Source organism: Lissotriton helveticus, assembly GCF_964261635.1.
Source record: "Lissotriton helveticus chromosome 1_1 unlocalized genomic scaffold, aLisHel1.1 SUPER_1_unloc_53, whole genome shotgun sequence".
NCBI lineage: Eukaryota > Metazoa > Chordata > Amphibia > Caudata > Salamandridae > Lissotriton > Lissotriton helveticus.
In genome coordinates this window covers 642,525-657,867 of record NW_027611696.1, presented here as the reverse complement: position 1 = coordinate 657,867, position 15,343 = coordinate 642,525, and the positions used below count along the sequence as shown (strand labels likewise).

General features: G+C 50.3%; 2 protein-coding genes and 1 long non-coding RNA gene across 3 annotated transcripts in view; 2 read left to right on the top strand and 1 right to left on the bottom strand.

Moving 5' to 3' along the window:
• The window catches only part of LOC144806216 (uncharacterized), a 41,392-nt gene extending 28,475 nt beyond the window's left edge, over positions 1-12,917 (bottom strand). The window contains exons 1-2 of the long non-coding RNA XR_013605728.1: positions 12,371-12,917; positions 4,768-4,818 (exon numbers count right to left, since the gene is read on the bottom strand). This is a non-coding gene — a long non-coding RNA (uncharacterized LOC144806216). The remainder of the gene's footprint in view (positions 1-4,767; positions 4,819-12,370) is intronic.
• LOC144806217 (homeobox protein Hox-B1-like) lies at positions 687-1,376 on the top strand. Its single transcript, XM_078672621.1, has one exon. The coding sequence runs from the start codon at positions 687-689 to the stop codon at positions 1,374-1,376; it is 690 nt and encodes a 229-aa protein (XP_078528747.1).
• A 760-nt stretch (positions 12,918-13,677) lies between the features above and the next one.
• LOC144806215 (uncharacterized) overlaps positions 13,678-15,343 on the top strand; it is a 123,264-nt gene continuing 121,598 nt past the window's right edge. Inside the window, 1 exon segment of the mRNA XM_078672620.1 lies at positions 13,678-13,808. The gene's annotated coding sequence lies outside the window, so the exon portion shown is untranslated.

Here is a 15,343-nt window from a genome sequence, read left to right as displayed (position 1 = left end):
TGAGTCTCTCTGACTTACGAGTTTTATTTTGACAGAATGCATAGTGTTTTTCAAATGTTTAAGAAATGCACCATTATCAAATTATTTTGGCTTTTATTGTACTGTTATCTAGTTAAACCAAAACACTAAGGTGGAGTATTTGCAATGATTAAACGCTTTCAAGACAAAACACTCGGAGTCTGAATGCCAGTCAGGAGAGAGAGAGAGAGAGACACACAGACAGACACACACAATATCTGAGAGGGTGAAAGGGGCTGGTATTTCAAAAGTTAGAATCGAAAATTGTTCTTGCCAAGTTAACAACATCAGTAATCACAGTTGTAACTTCTTCGTGGAGTGTGCGCCCCGCTGAGATTTCTCACTAGTATCCTATTATTAAAGGTATTCGGTGTGTTGAAGCTTCTCGTGATAACAAGAAAAGCCTGGGTGTGAACTGAAACCAGTATTAATAGAAAGCGTATTTCAATCACGGCTTCCTCTGTTATTCAATGTGAGCGTCAGCAAAGAGTGTGTTGTTATCAGATTGATGGGCCGGGTTTGATTGAAGTTTCTTTGTCATGCAAATGTCAGAGGGGTGATGGATGGGCTCAGATATGTGACAGGCTTCAGGAGGTCCTCTGCCATTGGCTCCTCGCCAGAGACACATGTCCTGGGTGCAGGGTACGAGGATTGAAGGCTCGCCATCCATGAAAGGGAACGTTCACAGCTCTGACAGTCTATCCAAAGGTCTCGGGGCAGGAGGAGTCTTCTCACACAGGTTGTCACTCCGCTGGCAGTGGCAGATGGACAATCCCAGGATGAACTCCTTTTTAGAGTATGCAATTTGTAGCCGCGGGACGAGCGCCTACTCGCCCAAGGGCTACCACCACCCCCTGGACCAGGGTGCCCCAGCCTTCCCGGCCTGCTCAGGTGCTGACACTTACAATGGAGATGGGCGCTTCATGGTGGGGGGCAGCGCAGCTGTGTCCAGCCAGCTCCATCAACAGGGCTCAGCCTACCCATCGGGGGCTGGCCTGGCATACCCTGGCCAGGCGCCCATGTACCCTTCTCAAAGCTGCGGCACGGGTTACGGGCACCAGTTTTACCTGAGCCAGGAGGGCGAGGGGATGTACTTCCAGCCCTCTGTATACCCCGCCAACACAGGATCCAGCCTCGGCGGCCTGACGGACACCTACTGCCCCTCCCTCCGACCTGGCCTCTACCAGCAGCAGCACCCCTTTCTACAGGAGCAGCAGGGCTTCCTGCAGGGCACCTACACTCACATGCCCACCTTGCCTCTCGGAGACCCCGAACAGGCCTCCACCACGCACACCTTCGACTGGATGAAAGTGAAGAGAAATACCCCCAAAACCAGTAAGTGGCTTTGTTCACTATAGTTTATAGAGCTCTTTAGCGAGCAGCAATGCTTCAACCAGAAGAGCTGTCATCTATACAGTGCACTCACAGTGATCTCATGATCTGTCCAGTGCAGTCCCACAGATCTCACATCGGAGAGGCCTGTGTGATCCGTGCAGTGGACTCACACAGTTTTCATGTTCAGGGGCTCGAGAGGCCTGTGTGATCTGTGTAGTCTCACAGATCTCTTGTTCAGGGGTTGTTGGTGCCTGTGTGATATGTAAGGTGTATTTACAAAGATCTCTTGTTCGGGGGCTGGAGAGGCCTGTGTGATATGTGCAATGGACTCACACATATCTCATGTTCAAGAGTCAGTGATACCTATGTGACAACCAGATAGTAAACTGACTGTGATCTTACCTTCATCTAAGACGTTATGCCATTGCGGCCCAAACCGATTCCCGACTCCACCCTGCTCCTGGCTGAAGAGAGTAGAGACTGTAGGCCAGGGAGCGCGTGCGGCGGGCGTGCTGTGTCACTTCTGAGTGGGGGCTGGCAAAAATGATGTCCAGGGCCGTCATTGGTAGCGCTACCAACTTGACTGCCCTGGGATCCACATCGTACGCACCGCGCACGGCACCACCACCATTAGGGGTGCGCGCGCGCACTGTGACGTGCACTAGTTCCACTTCCTGTCTGCGCGAGTGCACTTTCTGCATTTCATGTCGGGCCGGGCCCACTGATCTGCGGTCTATTCTGCAGGGCCCCCTGGGCAGCTGCCCATACAGACCATGCCTAGGACCGGCCCTGGGACTGCCGCCGGCGAAGAAGGTAGAGCAAGATATAGAGGAGGAAGCAGTAACAGGAGAAACAACAACGATTGAGGTAGGAGACGAAGATGTGGGTCATTCCATGCAGCAGCAGCGGGTAAGGAGGGGGGGCGGCGGCATGTGTGTGCCTGCCTGTGTGTGTGTGTGTGTGTGTGTGCGCGCGTGCATGTGTGCGTCTGTCTGTGTGTATACACGTGTGCGCGTGCCTACGGCCGGCCTGCGTAAGCGCATCCACAGACCCTGAGCAGCTCGTGCACCGGTCTGTCTCCCTTGACAGGCATCTTAGCAGTAATAGGTCTCGAGCGAGACCTAAAAAGGGAAGTACAGGACATGCTCAAGTTGGGGGTTATCCGTCCATCTAGAAGTAACTGGTCGTCCCCTATTGTAATGATTCCTAAACAGGACGGGACGATCCGGTTCTGTATGGACATTAGAGCTTTAAATAACATCTCCTCCTTTGATGCCTATCCCATTCCCCGGGTGGATGATTTAATAGAAAGGATAGGCGAAGCCAAGTTTATTACCATGCTAGACTTCACTAAGGGGTACTGGCAGGTACCCCTTAGGGAAGAAAATAAACGAAAGACTGCCTTTGCAACAGAGGAGGGCCTATATGAGTTCAACGTCTTGCCCTTTGGGCTGCATGGGGCGACTGCGACCTTCCAGAGGTTGATGAATACCATCCTACACCCCTTTTCCTCCTTCTGTTCCGTCTATCTTGACGACATTGTAATTTTCAGCAATACCTGGTCAGACCACTTAACACACTTAACAGCTATTCTAGAAGCCCTACACAAGGCAGGGTTACACATTAACTCAAAAAAATCTAGAGCGGCATACTCGAAGGTTAAATACCTGGGGTATATGTTGTGGGAAGGTGTTATAGCCCCTCAAGAGGAAAAAGTAAAAGCCATCATGAATACTCCCTTCCCCAAAACAAAGAGAGAGATACGAGCCTTTCTAGGCCTTGTAGGCCATTCGCAGGAGATTTATAGACAACTTTGCGGTGACAGCAGCTCCGCTCACAGACCTTTTAAGAAAGGATATTAAACCCTCCTCCAATCTAAATACTTCGGAGGAGGCTAAACAAGCCTTTAAGACCCTTACAGTGGCCATCACTACAAGCCCAATTTTGATACCTCCCAACTTCAGTAAACCTTTCTCTTTAGCCACGGATGCTTCGGACATGGGCTTAGGAGCTGTATTGTCCCAAATAGGAGAGGATGGATTAGAACATCCGATCCTCTACATTAGCTGGAAACTACATCCTAGGGAGTGCAAATATCCCACGATCGAAAGAGAATGCCTGGCGATAAGGTGGGCGGTGGAGAAATTAAAGTACTACCTAGAAGGCAAGCCTTTTGTACTTTATACAGATCACGCCCCGCTACAATGGATGAATAGGACCAAAGCCCATAACCTAGAGTACTCAGGTGGTTCCTTTTTCTACAACCTTTTTCTTTTTCAATACAACATCGAAAGGGCACTGAGAATGGAAACGCTGATTTCCTATCCAGACAATTCATTCTTCCCAATCAGCAGAAACCAGGTGGGGAGGAATGTAACACTGGGCAGGGGACGGGAGGAAAAGAACCGGATAATGTTGAGTGGTGGCGTAGTGAACTGACGTCCTCCCCCTCTCTGCCTCATTATCAGCATGACTGGAACAGGGGAGAAGCCTGTTCCTGGGAACTAGCAGACGAATTGGATGACGGCCCCTTTAACTGGAAGACACACGAGTATGCAGCTCCGGCCCCTGATGACGACGCGGGATTCCTAGTGGGTAAAAACGCGGAAGAAGATGTCCTGGCGTGTGACATCACCGACCGAGGATCGAGCGTGGGAGAGTGGCCCGGAGGAGCAGAGAGCGGAGCTTTTGGAGGCGAACCCGAGGACGACAGGAGTAAGCCAGGAGGCCACCGGATCCGTGAATCGCCGTGCCACACTCCCAAGGGAGGAGTGTGGCTACAACAGGTATGGCAGCGTTTGGCGGGCTGGGTAGAAAGACGAGGTTCTTGTAAACTGTAGCCGCGTGTGTGCCACAATATATGCCCAACCTTTCTTTGTCCTCACCGTGTAAATATACCCCTTCTCACCAGTAATCACGCCTCTGCACCCTCGCACGTTTAATAAAGTGTTTAGCACCTTAGCACGGGTGTCCCCTGCACTTGCCCGGTTCCCTGTGGGAGAGTCCAGATAGAGTACATATCCTGACGATCTGTACCTTTTTCTTTTCCTTGGAGGAGTCCAACGAGGAGTTAGGAAGAACGGAAAATCCCCTGAAGTCTCCTTCTTAACCATCTGGAAACAAGACCATAACCAGACGCCATCACGGACCCCAGAGCTTTTCAGAGAGACACCTTGACAACCCGCCATAAAAAGACGTTTTCCAAAATAAAACCTTACCTACCCCGAACTGGTCTTAGGTCTCTTCTTGATCCCACGCCACAGTCACACACTACAACATCTTTCCCTTTAAACCGAAGATAACAGCCTACAATAAAAAACTAACCAAAAAGCAACAAAACTAGAAAATGCATTTCCAAAAGCTGCAAAAGAGAAACTGTTAATACAAATGAACAATATTAAACTTTGTTGGTACCTTAGTAATGTGCTCACGTCTGGGCTTCACTCCATCTGCAGCAATAACGCTCTGAAAGGAGAAATTACTGCTGTGAGTCTCAGAGTCTTCAGTATTACTGGTCTCAGTCACGAAGACTGTGGTGACGGAAGATAACTTTCTCTTATTTGGCTTCATAGATCTACCAGTCACACCATTGCTATTAACAGACAGGCCACTGTCAGCAGCATCATAACTTCAGGCAGACCAGCAAAGCGGATCTCACCACTCATAATGGGTGAACAGACTCGCCTCTGCTACATACATCCACTCTGTTCTCAAATTTGCTTGGGGCTGCCAAAATGCAAAGAGCTGCAATATATTCGCCACACTTTCCTGACTACCTTGTTTTAAAAAGTTGTGACATTCAAGCGTGATTCTTGGTTCATCTCCAAGCTGAATTTTTTTAGAGGTTCTATTGCCACACAATACTATTCCCATATTCCAGTTTGTCCACAGGGTGCTTCAAGCCTGGTAGGTTATCACCTGCCTGTTTTGCAAATAATTTCAGATCGTTTCTGTAAGAAACTGAATTATTATTTACGGTAGATGAGAAACAATCACAACCTTTATCAGAGTGAACTTTCAAAGCCATTCAATTAACCTAGGGTCAACCCCCTGGTACCTAAGCACGGAACAGGCAGGCTTAACTTAAGGTAATATGTCAAATATTTATGCAGAAACCAAAAAAGTAAAAGTCAAAATGCAAAACATAAAAAAACCAAAACCAAAATAGAAAAAAAAAGTAAAATGTATTGAACAAAATGACACTAAAATGACAAAATCCAATAAGGGGAATGAGATATGAACTGTAACGCTGTAAGAATCACAAGGTGCCAATGGATGAGGGGCCCGGGCATGGATTAGTCTCTCTGGAGCTGACTGCCAAGTCTGAGTGAACTTGTTCTCCCTGTTCAGCAGGAAGTCACTATACCGGAGGAAGGGCTTTAAGTGGAATGAAAAACCTTGTGATGGCTCCCAGCGGGACGTGGACGATGTAATGAAGGGCGTAGTTAAAAACAAAAACTGAAAATACATGCTCGGCATAGTGTGTCGCCCCACTGGTATTTTGCTGCTTCGCCATTCCATCCATATATAACAAGTAACATTACATCTACTACAAGCCAGGACTATTGGCTTTGTCAATGGTTGTTAGTTGGCTAAGATAAATATGCAACAGCGATGGCTTCAAAGCTTGAGGGGGGCTGCTAAGGGTGAGAGGATGCTGCGAGAGGTGAGAGAACTGTAGCTGGTGTGAGAGCGGCGCTGCAAGGGTGTAATGGGTGCTGCGAGGGTGTGATGGGCGCTGCGGGTGTGATGGGTGCTGCGAGGATGTGAGAGGCGCTGTGGGGTGGTGAGAGGACGCTGTGAGGGGTGCTGCTGGGGATGAGAGTGGCGCTACTAAGGGTGAGAGGGGCTCTGCTAGAGGTGAGAAAGAACTCCAGGTGGTGTGAAAGCTGCACTGCTTGTATGTATAGGCATTTATATAGCGCACTACTTACCCGTAGGGTCCCAAGGCGCTTCGACCGCTGCGAAACCCTTCCTGGCTTCCCTGAGAGATGGTCCCTTAATGGGTATCTCCAGGGTGAGACCAGGCATCCCCGGCGGTCTGGTGGGGCCGTAAGTGAAGATGAGGCAAGCTAATGCCCAGAGTTGCCGAGTGTGATCGCTGATCAGAGTGGGCACCGAGGCGAGAGAATTATCGAGTCCGCTGACCCTGGTCCAGAAACCTGCCGCGCCGGGAATCGAACCCTGGTCCCGGGCCGTCCTCTGCTCTCGGGTCTGCCGCCTCTAACCAGTGAGCCACACTACTTCAGTGCTTGAGCGAGAGAGGGCCTGGTGGGGGCAACAGATTTGCTGAAGAGGGAGCGAAAGGGCACTGTAGTAGACAAGCAGTAATTCGGGGGTTAGAAGGGTAACACAGGGTTCGGGGACGGGGGCTGCAGAAGGCAAGGGATGCCCTGCAAGGGGGGAGAGGGGACATTGCTGGTGGGAGAAGGACAATGACGTGTACCTGGGAGCTGTGCACAAGAGGGGATCGCTGCAGACTTCATCGAGGGCATTGAAGAGGGGAGGCTGGGGGCACTACCACAGTGAGGAGTGCCATGGCAGTGGCTAACAACAACAAAAGGATGGAGCAAATAGTGTGATAAGTGTGTAAACGGGCGCCCTCTGGTGTGAGATTGGATGCTCCACGGAGGGAGGCCGATCAGCGCGTCACTGGTTGAAGGTGTAACTCGGGGAGTGATCAGAGGTGCGCGTCTGGTAGTGAGCCGTCACAGTGAGATCTTGAAAGGAGTGAGTTTGTATGGGAGGGGAAGTCCCTGTCTACTGGGACTGTGTGTGTACGCGTGTGGTTGAGGTGTGAATAGGGCGCACACTGCAAGAAGTCACTGTGGGGAGAGTGGATGTGTGCACGGGTGATAGTGAGTGTATGGAATCACCGAGCGAAGGTTGCATCCGTGCAGGTGGTGAGGAAGCAAGGAGAGGGTGAACCAGTGTGTGTAATGACTGTCTGCTGGAGGGCTGTGTGCAGCGATGAAGGGCTGCTCGCTGAAGGTGTGTGAAGCGTGATTGTGAGGGGACTGTGAGTGCAGGTAGTGTCTGAGAACAACTGTCTGCCAGCAGTGCGTGATACGTCACCGATGCCCTGAAAACGCGCTGGCGGTATATATATCGCTGTGACACCCCCATGGAAAGTGCGTGCAAGGCGCGTGTCTTCAGAGAAATGTGTGCACCGGGAACCATTGTGCAGACGTTATATCAGAGGGAGTGTGTCAGTGAGATTGTGCATAGAGAGGCTTCTTGCAGAAAGTCACTACAACAAAGTGTGTGCAGGGGGAGTGCGTGTATGGGGGTCACCAGTTAGGAAGTCACCACAGCCGATTAGGAAGTCACTGCTACCAAAGTGTGTGCAAAGGGGATCACCAGCTAGGTAGCCACTAGCCACTGCAGGGAGAGTGCGTGCAGGGTGAGTGCGTGCATGGTGAATACCAGCTAGGAAGTCACCGCAAGGAAAGTGTGTGCAAGGTAAGTGCGTGCATGGGGGGTCACTGGCTAGGAAGTTATTGCAACAAAAGTGTGTGCAGGGTGAAGGTATGCATGGGGGTCACCAGCTAGGAAGTCGCTTTAAGGAAAGTGTTTGCAGGGTGAGTGCATGCATGCGGGTCACCAGCTAGGAAGTCGCTTTAAGGAAAGTGTGTGCAGGATGAGTGCATGCATGGGGGTGTTACTGACTTGAAAGTTATGTGGCCTACACTGTCATCCACTCGAAAGGGTGCTCTGTTCTGTATTATTATATGTGTGGTATACGAGGCTCCTTGTCCACCACCACCACCAAGTCCACCACCACCACATCCACCACCACTACATCCACCACCACAATGTCCACCACATCCACCAATACCACCATGTCCACCACCACCATGTCCATCACCACCACCACGGCCACCACCACATCTACGTCCACCACCACATCCACCATCGCATCCACCACCACTGCGTTCAACAACACTGCGTCCATCACCACCACGTCCACCACCACCACATCCACCACCACCAACTCCACCCCAACCACCACGTCCACAACCACCACCATGTCCATCACCACCACATCCATCACCACCACGTCCACATCGTCCACCCCCACCATGTCCACCACCACCACCACCTCCACCACCACCACCTCCACCACCACCATGTCCACCACCACCACACCCACCACCATGTCCACCACCATCACCACGTCCACCACTAACACGTCCACCACCACCATGTCCACCACCACCACCATGTCCACCACGTCCACCACCATCACCATGTCCACCACCACCACGTCCACTACCATCACCATGTCCACCACCACCACATCCACCAACACCCCATCCACCACCCCGTTCACCACCACCACCATGTCCACCACCACCGCATCCACCACCATGTCCATCACCACCACCACATCCACCACCACCACATCCACCACCACCTCGTGCACCACCACCACATCCACCACGTTCACCACCACCATGTCCACCACCATGACACCCACCTCCACCACCACATCAACCAGCACCACCTCCCACCACCACCACGTCCACCACCACTACCACCACCACCACATCCACCACCACCACGTCCTTCATCACATCCACTACCACCACATCCACCACCACTACGTCCACCACCACCGCGTCCACCACCACTTCCACCACCACCATGTCCACCACCACCATGTCCACCACATCCACCACCACATCCACCACAACCACTAACATTACCACGTCCACCACTACATCCACCACCATCACGTCCACCACCATAACATCCACCACCACTACATCCACCACCACGTCCACAACAACCACATCCACCACCACCACGTCCACCACCACCATGTCCACCACCACCACCACGTTCACCACGAGGCCACCACCACGTCTACCACCACCACGTCCATCACCACCACATACACCATGTCCACCACCACGTCCACCCCCACATCCACCACCACCATGCCACCACCACTACGCCCACCACCGCGTCCACCACTGTGTCCAACACCACCGCGTCCATCACCACCACGTCCACCACCACCATGTCCACCACAATGTCCACCACCACCCCCACCACCAGCATATCCACCACCACCACGTCCACCACCACCAAGTCTACCACCACCACTATGTCCACCACCACATCCACCACCACCACCATGTCCATCACCACCGCATCCACCACCACCATGGCCACCACCTTAATTTCCTATGCAATGAATAACGTTAAAAGATTTTTCAGTGGCGCATCTGCAGAAACGTCCTCTTCCTGTTGGAAATTAAGAGGAACTTAACCCCTCACCCAAACAATACATTTACGAAAAAAAATGGACTGAATGAGAGCCGTGGCCTGCGGCCTTGGTGCTACAGTAATATTACACCTGGAGGCGAAGAAACCAAGCCCGTGGAAGCCCTGAGAGCACGGCCGCCACGCCGCAGATGCACGCACCGCGGCGGCCATCTGTGGGTTCTGCCCCTGTAGCTCGCGTGGTTTCATGTAACAGGCCATTGGCTTTGAATAGATCCCACGGGCTTCCCAGGGGTGGGATACACTTACAGGGGCAGATTTAATCTTCCATGAAAAATCAGTGGGATGCCAGTGGAGCATGGGACAAAGAGGCGCGAGTGGTTTATAGCCGCTGCCAAAAGGACCACTAGACCTAACTTCTTCAAACGGTATATGTCCATCTTCACCATTGACCCAGTAATGCACACCAGAACCGGAGTCCTCAAGGACAACTGTGGCAATCAAACCACACACACAGGTATCTAGGTAATCCATAGGATTGCTTCTGTTGTGGGGTGGGAAGGGGGAATTCCATAAATCTAATGTCATTTGAATATAATTAAATTGGGGACTTTACTGTAAGGAAAATAGTACTTCAAGGAAGTAAGCGGCCACTAAGGCATTTATGCCACACACATGTTTATTTGTTGACAGGAAAATACACTTTGCAAAATGTTTCAGTAACTGACAGCTTTTGGTTAAACCTAGGCAGAATCATTCAAATTCAAACTTTGTTAACAACGAATTAGAAATGTATGGTTGTGTGTACAGCGCACTAGGCCATAAGAGCCCACACAAAAGCTTCAAATTTAAGTTGTCTAATGTTACTAAAAAGACCATGAGACTGAAGATAACAAGCATTTGCAATGCAACAGGTAGCGCATTTACACGAGTTTAAGCTATTGGGATTGTAAATGACAAAGCATTTTATTTATGTTTTGAAACCCAAAACATAAATAAAAGGCATTGTCATTTACAATGCCAATAGCTCAAACTTGCGTAAATGTGAGACCAATCGCATTGCAAATGCTTGTTCCAGTTTGTTGTGTGTCCAAACACCCATTTGGTAGCAAGTAGCAGGTTTACCCCAACTGCCTGGTATTTAGTAAACATCAAATGAATCGCTAGTGGGCTGCCAACTATCAGGGTCGCACTGAGATAGAGAATATTTACGGGCACCAAAATAAAAATGCTCACCATTAGTGAATACCTGAAGAAGTGGCATCTATAAGCTAACTGTAATGCACAGCTATCATGCAAAAGGAAAATGATAATAGACTACTGCATAGAATATCTGTGCAATGCAGTAAAAAAAGTACATAGATATGCAAGTCAGATTCAGAGAGCACTATATTCATTCTATATCATGCATTAAAATATTTTAGCTTTCTCCCACTGGAAACTTGCTCTGCCCAATGAAAGTCAATGTTAACATGCTCCCCCACGTTTCATTAAAACTCTCCCACATTGTTGTACCAAAATACATTTAAGACTTCTTTATTCATGTACATGAGGGTATACGCTGCTCATGTGCGTGCTCATATTACGTGAATGACGGTTCATTACCATTAAAGAGAGGCATAATAGATTTGCAATGTCCCTCTCTGTGACATTACTGCACACTGCCTATGCTAATTAACAAACCCTGCCCCTCTGAAACCTATTTTTTGTTTTGTTTAGGGCTCGTGCCCCCTGTACTTTTCATTTTTGTACTTGCGGTTTGCTGTTTTCAGTATCAGTATGGACTCAAATATACAAAAGTGACGTTATTACAATCCTTAAAATAGCAAATGTGTCACAAATTGTGGCTTACGTGAGGACGGAGGGACAGGAGACAGATTAGTTAAGTGGTGAATAAATACACCAGCCTCCTCACACTCACACTTCCTTGAAGACTTGACAAGCCTGTCTGCTCAACTGCGACCCCTTTTTGAAAAACATGGAAATACACATGTAGCTGGGGTGGTCGCCGGAAGGATCTAGATCCGTGATACTCAAAATACGGCCCGGGGGCCGCATAAGGCCCTTCATGGCGTTTACATGCGGACTCCTGGGCAGCAGCAGCACTGGGCTGCTGTTTCCTCGAGTCAGAACTAACATGAACAAGAAACGTACATATACAGCAAACACTTATTTAAAGGTTAATTGCAGTTAGGAAAATGAAGTAACAAGGCCTTTAACTTTAGGAACATCTTCATTCTTAAAGGCAGCCACTAGATATACATGCTTTGTTTCCCCATCCCAGACTTTACACCCCGCTGGCATCAGTGCGGCCCTAGGTCACACCATAGACCAAACTTTGCGGCCCCCGAGAAAATGTTGTGAGTACCCATGACCTAGATCAACAAAATGCTGGAGTAGTTAGACAGGAGGACGAAACAGAAGCTTGCATCTCTAAAAGGCTCAAACAGGAACCAATGAAAACAAGCATTGGCATGGCCAATAGGTCGCGCCTTTGGGACCTTATACGTGTTTAGCCATGCAACAGTTGATGTTGTTGCACCAAGGATATTGTGCTGGATAACTAAACGCTTATAAGGTCCCAGAGGCGAGAGCTACTGGCGATGCCAATGCTTGTTTACCTGATGGGCATTGGCTGACTGCTGCCTGGTTACTGAGGCCCTAGTGAGGTTGAGACATATTTGGGGGAGTTTTAGCCTCATCAGATGATGCTGTGCAGTCCCAGCCCAGGTGCAATGAGGCGCAGTCGGTGCTGCCTGGGAGTGCGTTGCCAATGCTTGTTTACCTGAGGCGCAGTCGGTGCTGACTGGGAGTGCGTTCTTTCACTTTCGATTGGCGGGGCGGCCCCCCTTCACTCTGGGGAAAGCCACAAACGGGATTCAAGTCGATCTTCTCATCACACAGACTTTTCAGGTGAAACAAATGTCACCGTTTGCTGAGGCCTTGAAAAGAGCGACCCAACTCCAGCAGTGAGGGCCAAGGAGCATTGTTGAGACAAAATAATCAACAACAGCAACAACAAATGAATCCCGTGCAGCAGGCTGGAGTCCCTCCCAGCAGCAGACAGTCTTTGTATCTCATGGCCTCACCTGGGGTTTCATGCGGGTGGTTTGGGTGCTGAGGGCCCTGCTGTGGGTAGGGCCTCATCTGGGGTGGTTTGGGTGCTGGGGTCCCTGCTGTGGGTCGGGCCTCACCTGGGGTGGTTTGGGTGCTGAGGGCCCTGCTGTGGGTCTGGCCTCACCTGGGGTGGTTTGGGTGCTGTGCTCCCTGCTGAGGTCTGACCTCACCTGGGGTGGTTTTGGTGCCGTGCTCCCTGCTGGGGTCTGACCTCACCTGGGGTGGTTTGGGTGCTGAGGGCCCTGCTGTGGGTCGGGCCTCACCTGGGGTGGTTTGGGTGCTGAGGGCCCTGCTGTGGGTCTGGCCTCACTTGGGGTGGTTTGGGTGCTGTGCTCCCTGCTGAGCCAGAGGCCAGGACTGAACCATGAGCATGGGGTTAAAAGGGGTCTGTTCATGGATAACTGCGCATGCGCTGGTGATAGACACCGCTTCCCACAGTGCAGATGAAAGAGACATTGGATTAACTGCGCATGCGCTGAGCACAGATACTGCGTCCCGCCGGGGAACGCGGGTTAAGGAGGGCCTGATGGATGAACAACTGCGCATGCGCGGAGGACAGATAGTTTGTAAGAAAGATTTCTTTCTTTCGTTCACAGCACAGTAAAGGGCGACAGCTCAGCGCCAGGACAGGTCCGCGCGGGGACACAATGAATGAGAGACAACAGCTGCCACAGCACCCGCGGAGGTGTATTTAAGTGCAAAGCTCCTCGGTTCGGCTCGTCTATGGGGAGGGGGCAGTGTCTTTCCTCTGCGCAGCCGCAGTAAGACGGAGCGTCATCTGTTCAGGGCAGTTCAGTCTGTACCCCGTGCAAGGTCCTAAATCGGCGATAGGAAGTAGTGTCTTCGCCCTGCACATGCGCAGCTGTGACGTGCACAGAACACCAGCATTTGACAGATTCCCCATTCCAAGATGGCGCCCCTTCCACGACCGTAGTCCTTCGTTTATTGCTCTGTCGGGATACCGGAAGTCGGGTCTTATCCACCGGTTCCTCTGCTGATGCCGCACAGATCTGGATCCCGCGCACCGCGCTCGGGCTGCGGGTTTGGACACACCGGTTCCTGTGCTGATGTTTGGATCCTCTGCTGGACTCTGCGACGGTTGAAAGGTGAGACTGAGATCCTAGGCTTCATGTCCTTTGATAGCTTCCGGGTCATCAGGCTCCAAAGACCCGGAGGGAGCACGAGGGAGACTTGAGGATGAATGTTTGGATGAATGTTTATACCAGAATGAACGGCTCCCTGTAGGTCTCGAGGTGAGATCCAGGCTGACCATAGACCCGAGGCCCTTCCTTATACACAGCAGGCGCAGGTGACTGTCAGCGTTTGCATCAAGAGTGAGGCCTTGATAGAGTTCAACCGTGTGTGGCAGGGCTCGGGTAAACACGGCTTTACATTGAACCCTGGTTCACCTCACACTTTATGGAGCTGTTACTGTGCCTCGTACTGAAGCAACCGAGAGAAGGAGTTCCCGATAGAGCCGGATCTCGGCCGAGAGTGGATCCCCTGATAACAGAGCGTTTGAAGCAGTGCTTTGATAGCTAACTTGGGGATTAAGAGCACTATCAGACATTTGGCTTATTCGGACGCTTAACACACTAGAACATGACCAGAGCATTTGATTTACAGATATAGCCTGATTCTTGGAAGAAAACAAGAACACATGAATCAGAGGACCCATCCTTTGGACTCATCGTTGATACTTAACGGAAGCCCTGTGTGGGTCGGAATTAACACCTTATTGAAAGTAGGTTTCTTTGAAATATCCATCACGCTGGAACTTTACAGAGATGGATTTTCAGACCTTTAAAAATACCCCTTCTTTATTTACAGAAAGTTATACTGGGACGGTAGAGGTGTTTATTTCTCACCTTCATGCTTGGTACACCTGGGGCTCTAAGGTTTGGGACTTATGACCCCCAGACTAGAGCACACGACATGACAGCCATCATTCGGACCATATCACAGACACAGGTTTTCATACTTGAAATTACGAACGATTTTGTGCACCAGGGCTATAAGGAGGTCATTTTGCCATTGGAGTTTTATCTGGATTCGCTCTCTCCATCGTATACTGTATCTTCGAATACTTTCTTTACATGTATCTTCTCAACAAGGTTAGGTTACTATTGTTTGTATACCCAACATAGACAACCCCCTTAGTTTATATGCGCTGTGGCCGTATTTAATTTTACAAAAAAAAATAACAATGACTGAGAAGGATGTGACTTCTATTTAGACCATGGTTCTGTACCTTTATTTTTTACACAGCCTTGAGAAAGTCGCGGGATCACACGCTGTAGCGACAAATCAAATGTTGATTGTGGCCGAGAACACCAGAATAAAACGCAAACAAGACAAAAGAAAGAAAGAATTGTGTATATTCTGAGACTCATTTACTGTACTTGTTTTTAACTTGGAGGGAAACTATATCTTACTTAAATATGTGTGCTGGGGAGTTGATTTTCTCATGGGTGCAGAGGAGGTGAGGCCTGTCCAGGGGTGCAGAGGAGGAGAGGCCTGTCCAGGGGTGCAGAGGAGGAGAGGCCTGTCCAGGGGGTGCAGAGGAGGTGAGGCCTGTCCAAGGGCAGCAAAGGAGATGAGGCCTGTCCATGGGTAGCAGAGGAGGTGAGGCCTGTCCAGG

What these genes read in the sequence shown, in the direction of transcription:
- LOC144806217 (XM_078672621.1), top strand. Translation starts at nt 687, where the DNA reads ATGAAAGGGAACGTTCACAGCTCTGACAGTCTATCCAAAGGTCTCGGG.